Source organism: Struthio camelus, chromosome 2, assembly GCF_040807025.1.
Source record: "Struthio camelus isolate bStrCam1 chromosome 2, bStrCam1.hap1, whole genome shotgun sequence".
In the NCBI taxonomy this organism is placed as follows: Eukaryota; Metazoa; Chordata; class Aves; order Struthioniformes; family Struthionidae; genus Struthio; species Struthio camelus.
The window spans coordinates 130,378,343-130,403,606 of NC_090943.1; the positions used below are offsets into that span (position 1 = coordinate 130,378,343).

Below are 25,264 nucleotides of genomic sequence, written 5' to 3' on the forward strand. Positions count from 1 at the left end.
TTAATCTGCCTCCATGGAATATATAAATGCCCACCTGCAGAAGCAGTATTCATCCATTATTTACTAGTATGATCCCATTGTCATGGGTCAAGGTGAGTGTGGCTACTGAATTGAATGGGAATTAAAGTGAGCTCAGTTCAATATCTTAAAATTGAGCTGAACTAGAAATAGTGTAAAGAAAAAAATCTATAAAAATCTAGTATCCAGCAAGTCAAAAGTATGGACTAATGGATTAATTTAATTTTTGAAAAAAATCTGCACTCCATCTCAGTTTGTCAATACGCTTAAGCATGGCACTGTGCTTGACATTTTAATTCCCCCTCTAATGAATTGGCAGCACTTTTACACTGGAGAAGAAACAAGTGGAGAAAAGCCATAAAATTAAAACAAAAAAAAAGGGGGGGGAGAAGATTCCAACCGATCAGGTCCTTCAGGACAAACATCTAGCTATTCTGTTGACTCAGATGGCATTGCTTGTGTAGTCCCAGTTAAGAAAGATCATAAATGCTTGTGGGAACAGAATCTAAATTTGTCTAAATGTAATTTTGCCTGTATGTTTTGTACCTTCTGAAGTGGGCATACAGGCAGACTGTGAAGAGCTGGGAAAGGAAAATAGCTGAAGATTATGTACTGAAGAAAAGAAAAAGTTCGAAATAAATGAAGGAGTTTGAAGAAGGGGCAACTGACTTACAGCACTTTCCTATTTTGCCAGTCTATGGGAGGGTGCCTTCCGGTTTAAAAAAGAAGAAAGGGAGGATGAGGCATGGACAGCAGCGTTCATATTTCTAGTACAGGTACAAAGGTCAGTGGCTGTGCTGCTTCCTTCTGGACCGACCTGTCAAATTGAACAGGACTGCATTCCCTTACTTTAGACTCACATGCCAGCGCTTCATGCAGAGTAATGGGTAAACTCCTACCTCCAGTAAATTCATACTTCCAGTATCGGCAAGCAAAAAGGGCTTTTTATCACTACTTGTATAGACCTTATACCTGAAGTACAAGAAATGAGGAATCAGACCCATGCTTTTCCTCTCTTCGTAAATAATGAGGAGGGGATGATGTGATGAGTTTGGGGGTACTCCGAGGTCCATGGGGGCCAGGTACCACATGCATAGTACGATGCGGATGCATGTCATACTCCCATCACAGCGCCACTTCTTCCAGACCCGCGTTCCCAAGCTGTCCTTGTCTCCTTGACTCATTTTTTGCTTTTCCCACCAAGGCAGGAGATGGATTTTCCAGCGCGGTCAAGGCGGCGGTGTCAGACGAGCCCTTCCCGGCCGGGGATGCTGCAGGCACCCTGCCGGCCGCCCGCCCCGCGAGCCCCCGCGCTGCGCTAGTGCTGCCGGCTCGGGCCAAAGCTGCGGGCTCTGGCGGTGCGTGGATCCGCAGCCAGCCCTTGGGCCCCGCGGGAAGCCCGCGTCCTTCAAGGCCCATCCTTCCCCTGCTCTAGAAACACCTTCCCTCTGAAAACATTAAAAAAAAAGAGAAAGAGAGAGAGGAGCGGCGGCGGGGGCAGGACAGGCCGTAGGCGCTATCGGTGCGCCCTTCGGCGCGGCAGAGGCGGCGGCGGGGGGCGGCGCGGCCGGGCAGGCGCGGTGCCGCCGCCGGGCGAGGCAGCAGCGGCAGCGGCGGCAGCGGGCGAGCCGCACCGAGCCGCGCCGAGCCGCACCGAGCCGAGCCGCGCCGGGGAAGTTTCCCCGCCGCCCTGCGAAACCCCTCCCCGCCCGGCGCGGCTCCGCGCAACTTACCGCCGGGCCGCCGGGCCCGCGCCGCCGCCCCGGGGGAGGCCCCGCGGAGTAAGTGCGCTCCGCTCCGCGCCGCGCTGCGGGGCCGGCGCTGCCCGCCCCCCCGGTGCTGGTGCCGGTGCGGGCTGCGCGGAGAGGCTGTGCCGCCCGCGGACACGTGGGTGCCACGGCGCGAGCGGGGGGGGGGGGGGGGCGCCGGCCCTGCGCCGCCGAGGGGTGCCGCGGCGGGAGGCTGCGCGGGTGCGCAACGGCGGGGAGGGGCGAAGCTGCTGGGGAGCTGGCTGGGGCCGGGCGGTGCGGTGCGGTGCAGGGGACCCCTCCGCGCCCGGGCTGGGCAGCGCGGCGGCCCGCGGGTGCGGCCGGGGACTGCTGCGCGGGCGCCTCGGCTCCGCCGGACGTGCTTTTTTGTGGCAAAGGGCGAAAATCTATTGCCGCTCGGCTGCGACGAGCGTATTTCTCCGCCCTCGCTCCCCTGGGGAGGGGGCCCGGCGGCTCCGCGCGTGGGAGCGGTGCGGGGGCACGGCGGGGCAGCCCCTCGGGCGCCCGGCGCGGCCCCTGGCCGGCAGCGCCGTCCTGGCCGCCTAGCCCCGGCCGCAGGGGGTCCCGGGCAGGGGGGCAAATCCCCGGGGGCTTGCTACGGCTCGCCCGCCCCGCCGGCCCCGTCCCCGTGTGCAGCGCCGAGCCCTGAGAGCGGCAGGGAGGCAGCCGCAGGTGTCCCTCTCGCCAGCGCACCTTCTGCGTTGCCTTCCTGGGCCCCTCGTTACTTGGAAGGCTTGTTGGATGTGACTCGCTGGGAGATGATTTATGTCTGCTTTGCTGCTCTTAGAGTCAAGAAAGATTATTTTTTCCTTCCCGTTCTTTAAAATTGTAATGAAAAAGGCTGTATTTATATCACGGAGTCAAAGATCAGAGCTTTCTTCAGTTATTAAAATATAGCATTAGGCTTTTTTTTTTTTCTTTTAGGCTCTGCGGAACATAGTGTTACAATTAAATTTCAAAGAGAAGAGTAGTTCACATTGACTTTCTTAAAGTAGCAAGTCTCTGTCGTGGTTATGTATGCTCTAGCAAAGTGCTATATGAATAGCAGCACTGGACAGTAGCTGCATTTGAAGACTCACACTTTCCATAGTCATTTTAAATAAAAATATGGTTATAAGGAGAGGAGTCAGGCATTCAGTGCTGTGAGCAGTGTGATTCCCTCTTTAAACAGAGAATGTGGAGTATGGAAAGTCCCTATGAAACCGTTTCCAGATTAGTGCTGTTTGTTCTCTGCCAAGAGCTGTGCAAGCATGAACCATAACGAGTGCAGTTGTAGGATCACAGAGCAGTCATGGAGCAGGTAGTCTGTCCACACTAGAAAATAAGAGATGGATGGGCAATATGTATGGAAATGTCTGTTCCTGAGTTCAGTAACTCACAGAGATTGCTGGCATATCTTGTAAAGGCTAGTCTGGATACCCCCCAAACCTTTATCCTAGGCTGCAAGCATCTTTTTCTACCATAGAGTTCAGTTTAAGGTAAGCTGCAACTATCTGTCCTTGAACAAACTCTTATGAATGTGTAGATTAGCCTTTATGAATGGTTCAACAATCTCGAGCTACCAGGCAGTACCCCCTTGCAGAATTTGCAATAGCACTGATAAAAATGTTTACATCCTGTCTAAGTAGAAGCTAAGCCACTGGTTCCTGATGACTGCATTACTATTTCAGGCCTGATGTTACATTTCTAATTTACTTGATTATTTGCATCTTCCCATGTTAACTGACTCATTAAAAGGGTAGGAAGAAAAAGGAAGCAAGTCACTCCGTTGTTTATGGCTCTGTCCTCCTCTTGCTGCAAATCCTGTCGCTTTTGCTCAAGGTGAGGGGTGGAGTCCTCTGGCAGGAGAATTTTAAAATCTTCAAAGGACGTTTGAACAGTTGTCCAAGTCAACTAGAAACAGGGGGCCTCCTGCATCCTGTGCATTTAGAGAATTTTAGGTTATTTTCTCTGGTTCTTTTACTCAATTACTTAATTGTAGACTCCATAAATATTATTGCTCAAAATAGCCACCATATCCTTTCCTTCTAGGCTTAGAAGGAGAGGGAAGAGTGATATAAAATTATGACATGAAATCGAATAAAGAGCCTTGGGTTTTTTCCTTCCTTCCTTTTTTACTCTTTTTGTCTTTTAATGCCTGATCTGATGTATCAAACATCATATGATTATGATTTCTCTAACGTCTAGGTACTTCTAATGCTCTTTTTCATGTTTTAACCTCTTGCCATGTGGCAACTCTTCTCACTGTCTCATAATAATCCTACTGCATAGCATGAGAAAGTATAAGGATGAATTTACCCTTGAGCACTATGAAATAGGTCACGATACTCCTGTCTCACAAAGGAGAAGGCCCAGGAGATTTGTCCAAGACCACAGAGTGACTTTGTGACAAGTGGCTACTGGGGGAGGCACGTGAAAGGGTTAGAGCCAGGGGAACAACGCTGGCCTTTCTGCAAAGGGGAGGCCAGTGGGGTGGGGTGGCTGCACGGGTGGCCGAGGCCAGCGCCCGGAGCCTGCTGAGGGCGCTCGCCATGCTGGGAGTCCCACAAAATCACTGATGGGAGCTCCCGTCCTGTGTGGCCATGCTCCGTTTTTGCAGCTATCCTCATCGTGAAGTGCTCTCTCCAAAAGTTCTTTTTTATTTATAAGAATGGAAATTGTGTGTAAAGTCCTTAAGGAGGCCACAGCTGGGTATTTAAAGGCTTCTCCGACTCGTAAGTTGTTTCTCTGTCCTTACTATGCTGTTTCCATAGCAAGTCACACCTACTGCCACTTTAGGCATTTGGCCTAACTCCTGAAATTTCTGACTTAAATTTCTCAAGTCAATGACTTGACACTTTCTTATTTGAATGTTGAAGGGGACTGCATGATTTTGTGTGAGTAAGGACTTTTTTTTAAGCTTCTAGGTTATGCAATTTGCAAAGGAGAAAGAAACATTATCCTCAGAATGTACATACAGTATGTTTTTTACTTTCTCCTTTATTATGAATTATTACTTTAATAATTGTTATAGCATCATCTGAAAAAAACATAATTTATTTTTATAATAGATTGTAAAAATAATATTGCATTATTTATTTAATTATTTATTGTCTATTCTGTTTTTCGTACTTAGTATATTACTGTAGCCAGTATTATATAACAATAACAGCTTTATCTTGAGCTGTAATGGTGAAAAAGGTTGGAAGAGCATTAAGCAAACTTGTAAGAAATATTGGTGTTGCTACAGGACAGGTTGATTTAACAGCTTAAATAATTTTGTCTTTTGCCCTTGTGCATTTTATTTTTTCATACACACACACATGCACACACACACACACACACACACACTGTTTTTTTCTCATTTATCAACAGGTTTAAAACATGGAGAGCTGCAACTAAACACTGCTGTTTGCTAACCAAGAACATATAATATACATCTATGTAGTTATGTAAGCAGAGCATATTTATCCAGGTTCCTAATCCTTAAGTATTCAGTTTATTATGTTAAAAATGATGAGTTACTGAATTCATTTTCATAGAAATAGTTTGGCAGAAATTGGTGGAAAAGAATGTCACCTGTCAAGCAATAAATATGACAAAGATGAACAAACCAACATTTAAAACTGCTCTTTTAGCGGTGTTTTCCAAAGAAAATGAGAGTCCCAAAAATGCTCTTTACAGTCACTTTCTTCTCCTCCTCTGTAATATTCACACCAGTTGCCCAGATTTGGCAGACAGTTATTAGTGAGGTTTTCTCTGCTTCATAAGAGCTGATGACTGGCTAGAGGAGGGAGGTTGCAGCTAGTGCACCCCCCCCCACACACTTTATGTGCTCTGGGAGGGGTAAGATTCGGGCAAGATACCCGAGCCCCTGCGTAGCCAGTGAGCACCTCTCCGGCCCTGGGCTAGGGGTGGTGGCTGTGGCCACTGCCCAGCCAGGGGGCATGGGATGAGCAGCAGCGCCATGGGTGTGGAGGACACCCTGGGGGTCTCAGGAGGGGCCCGGGGTTGCCCTCTAAGAGGCAGGAACGAGAGGAAGTAGCACAGAAACCTGAAGGAGAGCTGGCATCACTGTTAGATAAATTGAATATCATTTATGTTTTTAAATTAACCTTTGTTAGTGAATTGCTGGCATTTCCGGTCATTGGGGGTCAGACCTCCAAGGGTGTTGGGGTGACTAAAGGTGCAGCTGGGTGCTTAATGGCTGGAAACACTAACGCTTCTAGCTTCATAAAATTGCTTGCAGTATAAATAAATAAATAAATATACAGCAATGGCTATAGACGTTTAACCCAATTAAGTGCTTTTAAAAATCCCATTGGACCTCTCCTTGACAACTCTGACAGTTCAGTGCTCTAGCCCTCTCGTCTTCTCAGGCTTAATAGTGTTCATTCTCTTTTGCTTGGACTTTAATAGAGATTGAAAAAGAAAAAAAAACTGTCTTCCTTCTTTTATCTCATGGATGAGTCTAAAGAAAGAAAACAGACTTCTTGCACCTACTATCTAAACTCACACCTGCTGCAGGTAAAACAAGAACTTTTTTGCGTGATGAGAAATGGAAATATTTCTAGTTGAGTAAATGTAAATTCTGGCATTTGAGCTAGTGTAAAGATTGAAAATACAGTGCTTCTTGCAGTATGTGAATGTTGTTGCCTACCAATGAAATTTTGGTTGACCTCAAGAGTTAGAGAGCGTTTCTGCTCGCTTGGTAGGTAAATGTAAAAGCAGCATCCTTAGCCTCACTCATTGCTGTGCGAAGAAGGCCACCAATGCGCCTATTTGGCTGAATCTCGATTAGGGATTTGTTGGCTTTGGGGACTGGGACCCCGGAGCTGGCCGCGTGCAGAGCCAGCAGGGTTTGACTGGGCTCGCTGAACCAGACGTACAGAGAGCTCAGGTCCCCCTGTGTTGGCTTCCTAGAGGCGGGAGCATGGGCAGAGACGGGGCAGACAGATGCCACGACTGGTACTAGGCCATTTTGGCCTATGAGTTTTCCAGTTGAGCATTAGCTTTCCATAAGCAGGCTGACTCACATTTTCCTTAAGCCATATTATTTGCATATATTTTTCTGCTGTCTGGGACAATGTGGCTACGCCTATTGAAAATCATGCTGACAGTATTTCTTATTTCAGTGCTTTTAATAGATTAGTGGAAGCCTAGGCTTTAAAGCTGTTAAAATTTCAAACTCAAGTTTATCCAATTTATTTTTAAAAATGAATTCAAGTTAAAAACTGATTAAAATAAAACGTGATTTCAGCTAGAGCAAAATTACTTTTAATTGCTCTGTGTAAAATCTTTAAACATTTACATGTGACTTGTATTAATTATAATTAGCAAACCTGAGCTTGTTTACACTTAATTATGCAGGAGCAGTACAGTTGCTTGTTGTTAGGCCACAAACATTTATAGACTGGATATATTTTACAAACTACTTTAAAAGCCCATGTGAAATAATGAGTAATGCCTTACCTTTAATCTAAATTTATAAGAGGTGTGGAAAGGCTTCCTTGAGCACTTGGATAATTATTACTCATTAGAAACATTGTACAGAACCACACAGGTTGAAAATAAGCTTTGTTTGTAAATCATCTTTTGCATTTTCTTTCCTGAGCTAGGTAAGTATTCTAATTGCACCTAATGTTTCATAGCTCAACATTTTTCTAGTTTATAGTTCATATTATTTATTAACCATGGCACTTTGTCCCATAATCAATGTTAATCTGTGGAAGCCCTGGTCATTTTTAATTGTTTTAAATGTATGTTTGACACACAAAAAGCAAAGAATGGATGCAGTGATCAAGAACCTCACGAGAAAAGGAACTGGCTGTTACAGTCTCTTTTTGTTCTTTTTACTAGTAATACATCAAAAACTGCAGGGAAAGAAGGGATCCTCGTCACTTTTTGATAATGAGGGTCCTATGGAATGCTAAGAGCAAAGCTGTTTAATCCTTGTTTAAGGCACAGAATTCAGGCCGTAACTGGTAATTTTAATAACTTTAATTAAGTTCCCCTTATGCTTTCATATTAAAAAAATAGGCTTTATTTCCTATCCTAAACTGTTAGGGTTCTTTTTCTGCATTGAACAGTTTCAACCTACATTTCAGATACAAATAAAGTTGATCCCATTTGGTAGTTTAAACAGCAAATTAATTTTGTAAGCCATTTAAAAAAAATTCTGGCAAGCAAGTTGCCAGTATAATTTTAACAATATTGTTTTACAGTTTGACTTTCATGTGTATTTAGTCTTCAATGAAAAATATGATCTTTTGCTATGTTTGGAGAGCTCTGCTTTTGGAATAAGATTTTTGCTTTAGAATTATACATATACACATATGTCTCTCACTTCAGTCCTTCCTGGAGCTTCCTAAGCCAGGCTGCTGGTTTGGTAGCTCTTCTGGGGAGCTGCACCAGGGGATCCGGTCATCTTTGGCACTAGTTTTGACACATGATGCCCATGCTCACTAGGGCTTTGTTCCTGTTCACAGTTTAAACCATTCCTCGCCTTGGTAGGTGAGGCAAGCAACACAAAGATTTTTTTGAGACACTTTTTGAACCAGTTATGTTTCAGTTTTAGAACTTGTACAAGTAATAGCAAAATAATAGCCCCCTTTTTTCGCAGTTCTCTTCCTTTAAGTCGTTGCCTCTCCCAAGTATTCTGGGAGTTTTGGTAATTGCTTTGGCGGTCTCTTTCTCTACCTTGGGAGAAGTTTCTTTGTATTTGACCATGTCTCTTCTAATCTTAGGATTCTTTTGTGTGTGCTGAAATTCACGGTCAGCAGATTCCCATTCCTCGGTGAACATGCCATCTTCTGCAGCTGTTCCTAACAGCTCTTGTCTTTGTTCCTTTCTTCTGCTGGGAATTCTCTATTGATCTAATTCCACTTTCTTCAAATAGCTTGGTCTGAATAATCTGTTATAAATCAGGTAATTTTTCTAGATTCCTTCCACTTGAATGGAAAATATTTCAAGTTAGCAATTTAAATTAGCAAATTACTCAACCCGTTTATAAATGACTTGGAGAGTAGAGTGAATAGCAATGAGAGCACGCAGTGAAGAACTATATAAGGACCTTATGAGACAAGTCACTAGGCAATAAAATGACAGATGAAATTCTGCATGGATAAATGTAAAGCCATGGAACTCAGGCAAAATAGTTGCAGCTCTACATGGAGAGCGATGGGCCCTGAGCTGACCCTTTCTACACAGAAATGAGATCTTGGCATCAAAGATAATTGCAAGGAGATATTTGTTTCTCTTTAAAATAAAGTTTAAAGTGATCCCTCTGATAGCTAAAGATCTAGATATTTAATTTATGTTACTGATTTACAAAGGATGAAATGATTTTCGTACTGGTTCAGACATCACAGTGGGTTTAAGTGCCATGTTCTACACTGGCCTGTCCAGGACACTAGGAGTGCTTGTTCTGTATTTATGAAGGGAAGCTTACTAAAAAACCTGAAGTTTTTCAGCCCTCTTCCCTGAAAGCTTACCCCAGCCACAAATCCTGATGCTCTATGCATTTCCTGGCCGTGATATTGGAAACAAAGGTCTGTTGAGATGGACATGGGTGGTTATGGGCATGCCAGATTGGTGACCTACCTCATAGGCTGTTGTGCAGAGTATGTTACCTGCGGGCTGCACATCTACAGTAACGTTTGAAGCTTTGTTTAGATGAATGTCAGCATTCCAGCTGGTGTGTGGTATTTCCCAAGAGATGTATCTGTTAGGTCTTGCACATCTGGGCACCTATTCATCTTCCTGGAATCGCTAGGGCTCACCCAGAGGGATGGTGCCATATTGCATCTGCAGGAGATCCAGCCTGAAACGGCGGTGGTCCTCAGCCTCAGCATTGGATTTAATTGTTTATAAAGCTGCTGAAAGGTCCTTACTCAATTTTATTTTTTAAAAAATCTTTCCTCTTTCCTTTTTATTTCCTTTCCCTTTTCTTCTTTTTGGTTTTTAGCTGTTACATTTGGCAAGTTTCTTTCCTAGCATTTGGAAATAATTGTTTTCTAAATGCTACACAGGAAGTCTGCCAAATTTAACACCTTAAAAGGAAGTGGAGGGGTGGGGGGCAAGAGACCTACCTGGGAATGTAGTGGATGTAGTGATCCTTTACCAAGTGCTAAAAAGGAAACTTCTCCAGCATAACACCTAAAATCAAAACCATGAAGTTCCTTAACATTAACTATAAAGTATCACATGCTATCATCTAAATGGTAAAATAAAGGCCATTTCATTCTGTGTCATAACCCCTTTCTTTCTTGCTATACCCAATGATAAAGCATATGTGGCTGTTTTTGTTTTTGTTTTCCTAGCGAATGAGTGTGGTTTGGAGAGGTAACAGTTTTATCTAGGTGTTGTTAGAAAACCGTACCAGTTAATGAAGAAGCATGATCAGTCTGGCAAAAGTTTTTTTTTTTTAAAAAAAGAGCAAGGTGATATCCACTGATAGTATTGAAAGTGATCTCATCTTCGAGACTTTGTGATAGCATAATCAACTGGGAGGTTCTAAAACAGAGCGATTCCGCAAATGGCATGGGAATAGGCAAAAAATTCGAATCCGTTTTCTTTCAGGCATCTTTGGTGATGGAAGTAGGAAGGTAACACAAGATATTGTATTCCTGCTGTTTTTGATCATAGCATCAGCAGAGACTCACTGCAGCCGAACGTACGTTATGGTAGCCCTGAGACAGCTGAGATGCGTATGTTAGCGGCAGAGTAGGGCTCGCCCCTACACATTTACAGGGAAGTGCAAAGCTTGTGGAGAACAGCTCAGCAAGCATAAGAAATCACATTCAGCATCCTTAAATATCAGTGTCTGTAACTGCTGAGAATCAGCCATGGCAAGAATTACTTTTTGGTAATTCTTATGTTCATTGACATCTGTGCAAGAGATCACCCGTCACTGGTAACGTCCTACTTTAAGAGATTATTTCGAAGTTTCCCTGAATGTATTTAATGCCTGTTTGCCTTGTAATAGGCCACTTGTTTTTGTCAGATTTTCAGGTAGCTGCTAAGCATACGTGCGAGGAGCGGAGACGCGGGCAGCCTTTTTGCGGCCAGGAGCGTATTGGCGCTGCTGGCCCACCTCCGCAGTCCTGCTGGGGAGCGTTTGGCAACCTCGCTGTGCTGACTGCAGAGGCGAGTGTTTAGATCCATATGTGTGGAGAAAATTGCACAGCATTGGATAATATTTCAGAAAGAAGAGGATAAAATCCACAGTAAAACACTTTCTATACTTCTTTATTCTTTGTATTTTTATTCCCTTTAAAATCTTAATAGCTGTTGGAAAAGGGAGCTGCCACTTACCATGCCTGGTACAATAGTGCTTCTTTATCTGGTTGGACTCTCAACTATTACCATTAAGTATTTAGTAATAACATTTAACCAAGCAAATGACTTTGAAAGTAGTAGAGAAAAATAAAAGGGGAGATGTACTTTCATGACTTCCCTTCAATTTAGATCTTGTCTTTTTCAACAATCTGAGGTATTTTCCCTCATATTGGATGGCCTGTTTTGCATATAACAACTTCTCTGTAGTAGATACTCCAAGTAATTTAGATGTGATTTTTAATACATTAACGATTCAGGGGAATTGAATTAGTTTTTGAAAACCTTTACTAAAAGTTAAAAATAATCTGAAATGACAATTGTAATAAAAATGACTCAGTTGCTCTTAAGTTTAAAAGTTTATTTTTTAAAATGGATTACATTGTAAATCAGCTGTTCTATATTAACATCTAAGCCCTAATATTACTGCTAGCTTGGCTTTGCTGTCAGAGGTCTCTGGTATGTGCAGAGAAAGACAGGGCTTTGCCCCTGACTGTAGGGAGGGTATGTATAGGACCATTTATTAAATCTCTTTAGCTCTAATCATACATCGGTAATAACTTGGAGGGGTGTTTTGTCAAAGTAGAATATGTGATAAATGAGCTCTTTTGGTGCTGATATGTTATAGAAACCTCTCCCAGAGAGACATTGTTAGCTACAACAACTTCTGCAATTGCGGTCATTTTAATTGTAATTGGACTATGATATCAACTAAAACATATCTGCTTTTTCCGTATGGGCTTTAATACGAAATGCATTTTAAGTGTAGAAGATTACCAGTCTTGGTAAAGTTTTCTTTGTATTGGGTAAAGAGAGCGCTGCTGATCTGAAAATCTGTCAGATCATCCACATACCAGCATCAATTGACTTTTGAGTATTTTTCCATTAGGAAAGCCTCCATTTTATTCCCTCACTGAAGTGGCAGACTTTCAGCTTGTGTGGTTTTTCCATTTATTGAATTTTGCAATAAAAGACTTTTTGAAACAGATGTCAGTCATTGCTTAGGAGTGGAGTATTGTTAGAGAACTCTTTTCTTCTGTTCTTTGCAATGTATTATTTTTTAAGTAAGAGAAATCCTTCTCTTCCCCCCGCCTTAATTTTAATTGTCACTTTTAAAGCCTTGAATCATTTTCTAAACCTATAATCTAGTGTCAGAACAAATATGAGCACCAAACCCTGATTTCATAGAAATATTTCAGATTTGCCATTGTTCTCAGTAGGAGCAGGACTGGATTAGATCTCTCAATTGTAAACCAGAAAAAAGGGGGTGGATGTATTACAGAAACATGTTTCATATTAGCATCTTCCTTAGGGTGTGGAGTGGACCTGTTAACACTTTCTTAATGTTTAAATTGTATAAAAGTAGATGAATTTGTGCAAATAATTGTGTCCAATATGGATTTATTGTGCGCAGAAAAACTGGCCTTGAAGGGATTCTTTTTCCTTGTAAAAATCCCCTTCAGGTGGAAAGAATGCAGAATAAGGTTTTTGGATCCTGAAATATGCATACATGTGTTTCAGTATACAGAATTGTATTAGGACAAATTGACTATCTGCATGCCCTTTGATCCTCACCTCTAGCAGATAAGCAAAGTGCTATTCACATCTCTGTGCATTTGAGATAGAGATACTTAAAAAAAAAATTCAGATTTACATTCTTGCTACACTGTAACAGGTTGTATTTGCTGCATGTCTTTCAAAAGTCAAATCCTTTTTTCTAATGAAGATTTTAGTTGGGTTTGTTTGAATGGTATGACAGATTAATTCTAAGTTGTAAGAATGTTACAACATCGTATTCTAAGGAAAATTGTCTCTATGGGGAAACCCTATTTTGAATTGCTGTCTTGTCGGGGGCCAGAGGGGTAAGCCTTAGTTAATTCATCTCAGCACTTCCCTGTTATCTTTAACATCAAAGAACACAGTTTCCAAAGGTGAGAGAACACAAAGCGTCCCATATTTATAATTTATAGGGGCTAGAACTGTGACCTAATGTAAACTCGAAGAGATTTAGTATAATAATATCCTTAGCTTGAGGGTAACGTTCTGAAAACTTTGTGGATTTTCTCTTTTATCCTGGCTCAGTCTACAATCATATTTCTTTGTTATTATTTCCTCTTAGCATTATAGCATGATTGACATTGATAGATATCAGGAAGAAGCTGAACTTCACCAAAAAAAAGAAAAAAAAAAAAAGAAGCCTCATGTGTTGTTGGCACAGAATAATGGCTATAAGAGCTCCTGGCTGCCTTTTATTTGTCTGCTGACAGCAAGCACAACAGCGCTCTTGCTTCCTGCTTTTGGCGCATGTAAAATTGTAATATACAGCTCAACCATGTATTTATTTTAAGGATTAATTCAATTCATTGAAGATAAGTGCTCCCAACTTGTGAATACTTGTTAGTTAATGGAAAAATGCAGATGTAAAGAGCAGCTCCTAAATTCATGCCAACAAATTAATGAAGCTATGTGGTACTGTCTTTTCCACAGGTGTGTGTGTATACTAGGACTGTCTGAACCTCACTGTAACTAATAGCCCGTATATAATTTGGAAGAAGAAATCTTCAATGGAAGTCCCCCAGGGAAAAAATGGGAAGTCTGTAAGTAAACAACTTGTCAGTCCTAAGAAAAAAGTTATTGCTTTTAAAGTAGTAATTATTTTTGTTTCAACAAAGTGGCTGGAAGGTTTTAGAAAGCTACATGCGCTTTTAATGACTGGAAACAATGAATGATGAAATTAATTCAGAGGTGGAGGCTTATGCTAAAGCTACGTTGCTTAAGAAAACGTGTACAGATTTACAAATATTTATCTTCAGCGATTCACGTCACAGAATGAGGGTTGTTGCCTTCTCTAAGAAATGTTTGGCTTGCTGCATTTTATTTCGCTTTTAACTTTTTAGTCTGTTAAAGAGTTTTCATTCCGTTGGCATGTTTGAAGTTCTTTCTCTTTGCTTGTGTGAATGCACGCAAAAATTACTTCCGAGAGAAGCTGGTGCACCTCTTGGCTGCCCAATCTTTTATGCAAAAGATGGCAAAATTCATGTTTTTTAAAAAAATCTGTAGCAGCATTGGTGTTTCTTGTAAATGGCTGTTTAAAAAGTCACAATGATAACAAATTTTGAAAAGTGACTATCAGATATCCTTAATAATGTTTTAGAATAATACTTCATGCACAGTCAAATGATTAATGTATGTTATGGATTTGTTAGCTTAGTTTGTGATATCGTTCTTGGCACTCGGTGAACATCATAATGCTGTATATATGTTTTCATTCTAGATCATTTTAACAGAAGCACTGCACATTAAAATTGCCCCTTTTTAACCTGTTGTAAAAATAACTCCAAAGACTACTGTTTGCTAAAACTGGTTAGATTTATTTCCTGTATTTTTTCTAGTTTTTTTTAGTTCCTGCTTTGACAGTACTCTGTATCATCTCTCACTGTTTCCCTTGTATAATCCATTTCCCTGATGCTTGTATTAGTTTTTCACCTAGCAACAGAGTAGAAAGAAATAAGCCACCTAATAATAAGCCTTTTGTTTTGTGTTTTTTTTATACTTCTCTAGTGTCATTTTTACTGTCTGAAGCAATATGGCTTCAATCATTTTCCAATATTCATCTACTCCACCGTCTGTCTCTGTGTGTACGTTTGGGTATTTATCCATTGCTGCTACAGCAATATGTGAAAAAGACCAATTCAGCCCAGTGTAACCATGACCACTGCTTTCTCTAGCAAACTGGTGCTAAGCAGCGGTGGCTCTATTTGCAGCTGCAGTCAGAGTGCTTTCAGCACCACCCCGGCCTTGTCCTTGTTATATTCTGAATTAAGGTTTTTTTCTATGCATAAAAAAATCTTGCCCTGAAGCTGTCCGGATTTATTGTGGCTTCCACTGCCACGCTGCCTCCCCGTCCCCCCAGCGGAGCCCGTGCTTGGTGTGCTGCGGTGGGTTTGGGCCAGGGAATCGTGTTCTGGAGCTGTGGGCAGTGACAAATGTAACTGTCACTTAACATGACAGGAGCATTAAGGGAAATATTTGTTCATGGTTTGGCACTGCCAGCACTCCTGTTGGGCTTATTCATTCCATTCTTTCTTTTCACCACTTAGCCCAGAAAGCCTGTAAAACACTTCATCTGCTCAGAATTTCCCTTCGCATTACCCGAGTGGGTGGTAGTCATGGATGCTATCAGGATTATCAAAATCTAAAATTGTAACTGCTGAATAGAATGGCCCTATTGAAAAGCGCTTAGGCTTCTGTTAATGTGAGAACTGGACAGCCCAAAGGTATGTGACACAGGGGAGAATTACCACTGTAGTATTTCACTTTGATGCCAGTGTGACTTCTGATTGCCATGTCATTAGATAAGTTTAGTGCTGGTGAGTCGAATCCTGGAATCAGGCCTCTCTTTAATTCACTTCATTCCTAACTGGGCAGGCTGCTGTATTCGCAGCAATCAATAGATCAGCATGGAGATTTCTTAAAGCCAGTAGACAGAAGGCAAAATAATCTCTGAAAATAAAGAAGGCATGGACACTGTTTTTGTTTATTCTGCTCTGTGTGTGTGTATACACGAAAGAGAGGGTAAGGGATAGATTAGCACTCTACAATTACAATACACAAACTGAAAGCTGTTTGTGATTTAAGATCCCAGACACATGTACCCACTCTTGAAACCTGGTAGTAGTCCATAGGAAAAGAGGAAAACTGCACTACAAGTACCAGGTGAAAGCTGCTTTGATTTTGGAACTGGTCAGTGCAAACTGCTAATGCAGACTATACTGTGGAAGCAATTTCAAGTGCCTGTGGGTAAAGCAGGAGCTTTATTCAGCAACTGAGAATTGAAAATACGTGATGTTTTAGGAAAATAGAGCTTGAAGGACAACAAGGAAGTACCAGGAGAACATAGAGGAAAAGGAAAAAGTTGAGCAGCTAGTACTACGAGAGCTGATGAGGAGATACTTTGCCACTTTCTTTGACTAAGGTTGCTCTGCTAAATGAGAAGTAGGGTGGTCCTCCACCTGCAAATGCAGCCTGTCAGTTAACAGGCATGGGAGGATGCCATAGTAACCTCAGCAGGATAAATTCTGCTCTCTGTTATGTTCATACAGCTGAAATGAGATTTTAGCATCAAAGTAGCAGCACATCTACATCCGGAGAGATGGCACTAGTGGTACCATGATGTGTTTGGTTCGTGTTTGGTAGGAAGTGGCTTACAAGCACGTAACTAAGCACTGTGTAAACTTGGAGCGCTGCATCTGCTCCCTTCTGCCTCTTACGAGATGCCTGAGAAAGAAGCATAACACAAATCCGATGTGGGCTAGACAGAGTATAACAGTGTGTTATCCCACCTGAAAAGTCACCGATGTTCAATTTCTTTCTTTCCAAGTCCAGCCAAAAAGGCTTTGAAAAAAGCCCTTAGTTACTCTCATGGAAAGGTGGAGTATTTTCTTCATGTTTATTGTGTGTGGTCCATGCTGTGACTAATGTGTAAGACAAAGGATGACAGCAAAAGCAGAAGTTCTGAAACATTTTTCTGTAGCAAATACAGGTAGTTTGTGCCTAAATGATCAATCAGCAATTGAAAAGGAGGAGGATGGTGTTAAGGCCGTGTCTTATTGACTGGAATTACATATGTCACTTGGTGGTAGCTCTACATCTCGTGCTGTAGCTGTACCTGTTCGTCCTGTGAGCACCCGTGCAGAAACATTGCTACTGGAACATTTCAGAGTTTTTACTTTCATTTCAGTTTCAGATAACTTCTTTTTTTATGGAATGGTCAAGGAGGTAGCTGGTTTTGCTCTTTTGAGGAGAGAGGGTACTGCTGAAGTTTATATTAGAATATGTAGCAAGGTGTAATGTGTTCATTTCTTTGCCAGAAGATTTTGTTGCTTGTCTCTGATCTATCAAGGGATGTGCCCTAGGGACTTTACTGAAGGAGTGAAGCTTGTTTTTTTCTTTTTTTAATGATGTATGCACCTACTAAAGATATTGCCTTCGTGTCTTATCAGAATGAAGAAGGAGCTCTTGAATCTTTGTAAATTTGCTGTGGACTGTTTATTTATATCTCTGTATTGCTTTTTGTGGCGTGTGTGTGTTTTTTTTTTTCTTTAGCTTGGTTTACTTTGGGAATAAGGCATTCATAGACGTGCATCAGTATACACAGTGTTTCTGAAGTAACTCTTAAACTGGTCATTGATTTCAACCAAATTAGTCAGTGAAGCAGAGATCTGAAAGATAATCAAGAAATTACAAGTTCCTTTGATTTGGCTTCTTCAGCGATGGAGCTATTTCATCTCAAAGACTGTCAAAATGCAGTGCTGCTGTCCTCACTGGTCTTTCTATGGGTCTTCCTCTTTGTTTGATCAACTCTGGAGCAAACAACACCAAAGTAGTATTATTTGGCCTTTGAACTGAAATCCACAAGTCTGATGCATAGCGAAGACATTTCTATTTTGAAGTGCCATGCATAGGGCTTGTCTGTTGTATCCCATGCCGGATTTGGCCTATCCGTGCTCCAATCTCTATTTGTGGGTAAGCGTTAGTCTTCACCATCCTGAGCGGAGTTTCTGCCTGCCAGTCACTTACAGTGTGTTTCCCTGCTCTCACATAGTGGAGAAGGAAAAACACCTCTCACTTTAAATGTTCTTTGAGATTGTAATATCAGTTTGGCTACTAGAGAGATTCTAGTTGTAAGGAAAATGAAAATGGGTCACAGTCGGTCTTATGCCAAATCAGTTTCAAAAAAATTGATTTAAAATTATTGTGGCATTTGTGGTAGGCCAAATCTTTCCCAGTCCCAACTTTGACATTGACATGAATGCTTTGCAGAGCCCCAGAGTCATCAACTTGTGACCAGCAGGGTATGACAAAGCCCTAGAAACATGACAAACACTGAAATTCAGAAGATCATGGCTTGATATGCTTGAGGTGGATACACCTGTGTTAGGGGTACCCTGATAACCCTTCAAAAACTTCTGAAGAGACTCTCTAGAGGTAGGCAGGCATTTTATTTGTCTATTTTTTTAAGCTTTTTTTAATATACTCATTTACAAGATTCAGCAAAAGGCAATTTTTAGAAGTAAATGCTAACATGTTTTCAGCAGCTATTGTACCCTATTGGAATATTTCAGATGGCATTTCTTCCCCATCAGTCTCCCTTTGGGTCCTGTAACAAAATGGGGCTTAAATTAGGTAGTGATGTTAGGTTATTATTATTAAATACCTTTCATTCCTATCCTGTCCAGGTCCACATACAGCTTTGGCTTGCACTTGAAAATTCTCACTGCAAAATTGTAATGAAGAAGTATTTTCAGTAGTGAATACTTTTGATGAAGGACTTTGTCCATCTGGAAAACACAGCGAAGACTCTGAGGCCCTCAGCAGTCATAGTTATATCTAAACAGTGCGTACCCAATGAGCCAAGAAAGGAGGTGCTCATAGTCTGCTTCAGCAGTTAATCTTCTCAGATTCCCCTCGCAACCCCCCAAACCTCATCTTTTCCTCCGTGCTCTGGGCAGCCTAACTGCATACTTTGAACTGCTGGCTCCTCCCTGCTCCTGACTGGACACGGCTATCCCGCTTACCCCCGGCTGCTTGGTTCCTTGCATCAGAGAATGGCCCTTGCACCGAAAATTCACTTCACTCCTCTGCTAAACAGAAAGATGCACAGCAAGTAGCTGGTTTCAGCAAGAAAAGGGAAAAAACATCCAGCACCTGGCTGCAGCAAAATAATGAATTTTGCAGCAAACAATCTAGATTCTGTGGAATCTTGGAGAAATGCCAGGCTCCACGACCACAGAAATGCTGAGTCCATGGGGCCCTGAGCGAGATGGCTGGGGCAGTCCACATCTCTCTGTCTTTGTTTCAAGCTCTTTGCAGTCTTAGTCAGGCATCAGATTACACTCTGTTCACATTTTCAAGGTTATCTTCGCAACCAGAAGGGCTAGAAAGTTCATTTTGTTTCAAGGCGAGCCGAGATGCTGGAGCGTGGCGCTCCAGAGGAGGAGCGGATCCTGCGGCAAGCGCCACGGTGCTGGGACTGCAGCGCGGCTCGTGGCAGCCAGGCATAGCCTTCCTTTTGCAGCGCCATGTGCCGCACACCCACTTCTATTGTCTGTTTGTCACGTTAAGGTACAAAGTCTACTAGGAAAACGGGTAAAAATACACGTATTTTAGCTTCAGTTGAAAACTCATAGTGTTATCACCTTCAGCTGTGGAAATCATGCACATTTGTGCTACCTCCGTTCTTTGAAGAGTGATACGACGCTGCATGCCCTTCTGTGTTACTTTGCTATTCTGGACAAATATAGCATCCTTGATTTTGAAAAGTCGTTCAAGGCAATAAGCGGCAGGCGCCATGCAAACCTAATCTGTATCTGAGCCTCTTTAATGGCCTGCACCCTTCCCTCTCCCCTCCCCTCTCTATCTGAAATTGGTAGTATTTTGAAGATATAATGCACAAAAGTAACTTATAACACTCACTGAATGCCAAAAAGCGAATGGCCAGAGCTAGCTGATGCATCTGAATTATAAAATTTAAATGAGCTGCTGTGAGTCAGTCTATGGTAACTGGTCTATTGATCAGTAACTATCAACAGACTTTTTTTTCTTTAAAAAAAAATCTGTAGTGGAAATAGTCATGAAAATTATAAGCTGTTTGTGGACAGTTTGTAGACAGGAAAGCATACCTTATTCACTTCAAACTATTCATTCGACTGGGTTTAGAATAACACCGCATAGAAACCCTTGTTACTTAAAACCTATTTTTCATAACCCATGGCACAAATCCTGCCTTCGGCAACCGTGGCAGTGTCATCGAAAGAAGCAGTTCCAGCTACAGGTCACAGGGTTCTGCACCGGCATCAGTCTTTGCAGAATCGGAGCCCAAACATTGTATTCATAGCAGCTCTCATTTTTTGTGAATGTTTGTAATTTACTACCAGTTATACAAGAAACTAATCCCACAGCCAGTATATTTCTTTGTGTGCTTTGCACGCACATGCATCAGGGCTAACTTTATGGTCATGGCTTTAGAAGGACGGGAGCTGCAGGACAGAGGCCTAGCAGGGATTTGGTTGGGTTCAGGCAACAAGTGTCACCACTGATTTTAGATACAAGCCCTGTTTTCCTTAAAATGGTGAATCTTTGTCTTTATTACGGTGTGAAGCATTTTTAGACTGCCCTATTAAAAAAAAGGGGGGGTGGGTGGGAGGGGGTTAATTCATCTAACTGTTTCCAGCAGCTACATAGATACACTGTTCTGTGTGAAGTCTCTTCTTGAAAATTTTGATCAAGTTGTAGCTTAGCCCTGAACAGTAAAAAGCAAACTGCCAGTGAAGTTTATTTTCTTTTTTACTAAGTTTTCTGGACCATTGTTCCGCTTGAGGAGCCATGTTTGTTGGTTTTGGCTCTCAGGCTTTTCTTCCTTAAGGATAAACTCTCCTTAGGCAGTTGTACAACTATGCATTAAAAGACTGCATAGCAGTTTATTCACAGCCCAAGCTCAAGCAGAATTCAACTGTGTGACTTCCTGGCTTAAGCGGGGGTGCATCCGTAATGTAAATACCTACTTGATTTTGTGGAAAACCAGGGCGTTTTTTGTTTGTTCTTGTAAAAGATTCCTGCTGGAAGCTTAACTTTAAAGCTGGCATTCAGCCTTCTCTGCTGTGACTTGGATACTGATCTGATTTTGTGCTTTCATGGACATTTTTATATTTTTAAATTTTTAATTCAACATTAGCTTTGCTTACAAGCTACAGAGCAGAATAAAATCGCATTACAAACATTGTAGTATTAGATTTTATCACCATTTATTTCTTCTCGTCTGCCCAGGGATTTCTACATGTTCAGTAGAACTAATTTGCAGTCAGACACTGAGGTCTTCTAGAAGGCCAGCAGGCTCCACAAACTAATTTATCCAAATAACCAATCCCTCATAGGCCAACCGTAGAAGGACACCAAAATGGCCTAAGCAGGCAAAGCCCCCTTTTGAAGTCTGGAATGTTTTGACTGACTTGAAACAGGCGGCTGGAATGAAGGGATAATTTTCAGTGACCCATGGGACTTTTTTGCCATTTTCAAATATTAGGTAAAACAAAGAGAAATTGCTTGTTCTAATTTAGAAAGACTTAGCAATCCGGAAGGTAAGCAGACTAAGAATAGAGTGCTAAGGTATATAGCTGAAGTTTATTCAGTGCATCAGGGGCTTGTGTCTGCGTGTGTATAGCATGTACACACACTGCTTTACTTACGCATACACATACCTAAAGTATTTTTTTAATTCTGTTTTTATCATAAAGCAGGGTATATCTGTGCGGTCTTAAGTGAATTACCTGAAACACTGTCTGTAAGTACATACTGTTTTTCTTGAAATGATCAGTTTTAATTAGAACGACATATTCTCGCTGCTGCTTAAAAAGCTAGGGTATTCACTCAGCTGGAAAGATTTCAGTGACGTACTTGTTTTCTAACACCCTCTGTCCTGGCACCGTTCAAGTAAACGAAGAAATCCTGTTAGTTTTTAAGTAAGTTTTCCAATATAAGGTAGGTTGGCAGACACACGGGGGAAGTATTTCAACGCATAGATTAAAAACACAATTCCCTTTGAACGCTTCTAGGGAGAGAAAGAGAGAATGTGACCGTGTAGGAACAAAATTGCTTGTTACGGGAGAGCTACTTCATCAGCTGCTGTAACATATATGGGCAAGGGAGTGCTGACTTCAGCAGCTTCTTTAGGGATGCACTCTTGAATCAAAATTTTCTATCAAATTTACCATGCAGAGTTATGTGCTAGGGCCGATCCTATATTTAGGCACACTAATGACACGGACTCGCTCTGGCTCTGAGCTACGTCTCCGTGACATTGACTCACAGATAAGATGGGGCTTGTTAGTCGAAAGAGTGTCGTCTACGGGGAGGAATTACAAGCTGTTAGTGAAGCTTCTCTACCCATGCTTAATCAAGGTTTATTTCCTTAAAACAGTATTTTGACAAGAAAATTTGTCACTGACTCGCCCCTTTTCCTTCTCACACCCTTGGTGGTGCTTGGGAGTTGTACAGAAAATAACACTCTGGATTAAGATAGAGGGTAAATACTATTTCCTGTGCAGTCACAGTGAGCTTAGGAGTCTGCAGAACATTGGTGTGGGCCACATATATGTGTCTTGATAACTTTAGAGTTGGCAATTTTAAGACGGCCATTTATAGTTGGCACTTAAACTTCTACAGTACCTGGCTGGAATATGGCTATTGCTGGTATTGCTTGTACACATGTGACAAACTCCTAGTTTTCGTTTGTTAGTTATTTTACAAGGGATATAGATATAAGTCCCTCCTGGTTCCAGATTTTTCTGAAATATTTGGACCTAGTACTGTCCTGTGGTAATAGTCAAATGTGATAGAAAGACAGAGAAGCCCTGTTTAAATGCAGTTTTCAATCTTACATTTACTGACCTCAGATTAGTGGATTTCTGAAACATGATGTTTAAATTAATGTTATTCTGGTGTGTGTGTATATATGTGCGCGTGTGTGTGTCTGTGTGCATGGAATGTATTAGATTAAATTAGGTTATGTTCCAGCTTTTACTTGAGGAATATAATTTTGTTAGCAGTTAATAATGTTAATGCCAAGATTTCCTCATATTATGTTTGCATATATGGCTAAAGTAAAATCAAATTATGTTTGCTGGGGATAAAATTAGTCAGTTAAGGACCTGTTTACAACAGGAGCAGAGTTTGTAGGCAAGAGATGCTTCTCTCTTTCTTGCTGCCTTGCTTTAGCTATGTTGTCTAGACTGTCCTGGAAGATGTGGTCTCACTCGTTTTGCGGTCTGTGCATGTAGGACAGCAGCAAAGTCTGGCAGAGAGTGAAGAGACTTCTCAGGGATTTCTCATCAATCACATAGAATGTGTCGTTCTGACATTTTGGTATTCAAAGCCTTATATTCTGCCGCCAGCATTCACATAGGGTGAACTTCTTTCCATCGTAGCAACAGTGCACCTATACAGCGGTTCAGTGCAGCAGATAGGATAAAATGTCTTTGCAGCTCCTGTGGTGATCAGCTCATACCCTGAAGCATAGGATTTGATTATCCTGATCATAATTTGCAGAGCTATAAGTGTTGTTAATGGTCTTGAGTCAATGAATGAAAATGCTTAAAGGTAAACAATTGCTTTTTTTTTTCTGTCTTTTTTATCTCAATCTGTTTTTAAAGGAATAAGTTGGAACATAAGTAATTTCAGGCACGCTTTCACACTATCTTCATGTAGCCTAGTCTTTTTAATCTTTTAGGTTCAGGTTTTTGTCCTTGCTGAATGGCTTTTTAGTACTTTAGATATTTTTAGGAAAGTATGCATGATCTATATTTTATTTTATTCTTAAAAGTTGCACATATTTTCCATGTTTGACCAGCCTTTTATGCCTGTAAATAATTTAAAGGATCTAAAAGTATCTCTGCATTCAGAATCAACTAGTTAAACGCTTATATGCCTTGCTTTCACCTTCAGTTATTTGTACACGAAAAAGGAATCTACATTTAAGCATGTCCTGTTTCAATTTTTCTACTCTAGAGCGGAGTATAAGTTCGTGGGGTTTTTGTTTTTAGGTTTTTTTTTTTTTGAACTAGGTATATTTCTTGGTAGGTTGATATGTACATTAGATTTGTGAGATTGTAACAATGTTTTGGGAAGGGAGGAAATGTAAGATCCATATTTTACTTTTCTCTTTTCAGGACTGTTTTCAGTAAGGCATTGTAAATGCTAAGTGGCATAGCAAGCAGGTTTATATAGTGTGCACACTGCATAAATACTACAGTCAGTCCTTGGAATGGCTGTGTACTGCCATTATGTTTTCTATAAACAGAAGACAAGCACACTGCCAAGACTTTGCAGCACAGAGCACCAGCTCTTTCTGTTCTTAGCTTGTCTTGTTTATTGTTGCTCAAAGATTGTCTCTTATTTGCCTGTATTGCGTCCTCTTTTGATCTTTGGGAGCAAAGAGTATCTTGCATTTCTTTGTAGCTGGAGTCTCCATCATCTCCTCTATTTCTTCTGCATCCTCGATTTTAAAGGAAATAATTGTGTTTGACAGGTATGATTAAACTGACAGCTTTTTGGTTTAAGGACAAAGACAGTAGCTATGCAGGAGCTCTTTTGGGGCTGGATAGAAAACAAGACCCTGTATTATAGCTTGAAGAAAATTCATATTTGGACTGGCAGTGAAGCAAATAGGTAGTGCAAGTGCATACATGTTGGGTCTGACAAAGTAAATTAGTTTGTTCTGCCTTTAAGAGGGACCAGCAACAGAAGTTTAAAGAAGGAGTAGGAGAAATAGAACTGGTATGGAGAAATCCTGCTTTTAATATCTCCTGCCTCTGGAGAATCAGCGTTTAAGAACTCTCTGGATGGAAGTTGCATCCATTTCATGCTGTCCTTTATGAAGTCCCTTTCATTTGAACATGCTTATACTTTGCGCTGCTGTAGCAATGAGTTCCACGAGTTCATTATGCATAGCCTAAGAACTTATTTTTGTTGTTTTAAGCTTGCTGCCTGATAATTGCAGCGCAAACATGGGGGTGTCTAGTTTTCCTGACATGAGAAATAATGACTCATCAGTCTCCATTTACTTTCTCCAGAATTGTTCTTGATTTTGTAGGCTTTTAGTGTATTCACTACACTCAGCTGTCTCTCCTCCAAGCTGAAGAGCCTCTGTTTTTCCTGAGGCTAGTGACGAGATTTGTGTGAGAGACTCAAGATGTGAACGCTCTGGCTTTGCGATGTTTTTTATTTTACTCTGTATTTCCTTCCTAATAAGTTTTGACATTCAGTCTACCCTTTTGACTGCCATTGTGTGCTAAGCAGCTATTATCAGACAGTTATTGGCAACAATTCCAAGATCCCTCTCTTGAGAACAACAGTTAGTTTAGCACTCATCCTTGCTCATCTACCTTTTGGGTTATTGTCTGTAACTTTGCGTTTACCAACATAGAAGTTCACCTGCCACTGTAGTGTGTAGTCACTGTGATGGCAGTTCTTTGCAGGCAGGTTTATTTTGAGCTCTCCTGAGGAGAAGCAAAACTTTAAAACCTTTCCGTCATTTCTTTGGGAGGCATTTATGAGTATGTTTAACAGTGCAGGTCATTCTGGACTTCCACTAGTAACTTTGTGAAAAC

The 25,264-nt window shown here is 41.4% G+C and overlaps 1 protein-coding gene across 3 annotated transcripts in view; it reads left to right on the forward strand.

Moving 5' to 3' along the window:
- The first annotated feature begins 1,741 nt into the window (after window positions 1–1,741).
- The window catches only part of EYA1 (EYA transcriptional coactivator and phosphatase 1), a 166,098-nt gene continuing 142,575 nt past the window's right edge, over window positions 1,742–25,264 (forward strand). For 2 of the 3 annotated variants that reach the window (XM_068932522.1, XM_068932524.1), the window contains exons 1-2: window positions 1,742–1,799; window positions 13,590–13,699. In XM_068932522.1, coding sequence (XP_068788623.1) covers window positions 13,667–13,699 — 33 coding nt within the window. In that variant the 5' untranslated portion in view covers window positions 1,742–1,799; window positions 13,590–13,666. The remainder of the gene's footprint in view (window positions 1,800–13,589; window positions 13,700–25,264) is intronic. The other variant, XM_068932528.1, reaches the window with a different exon arrangement.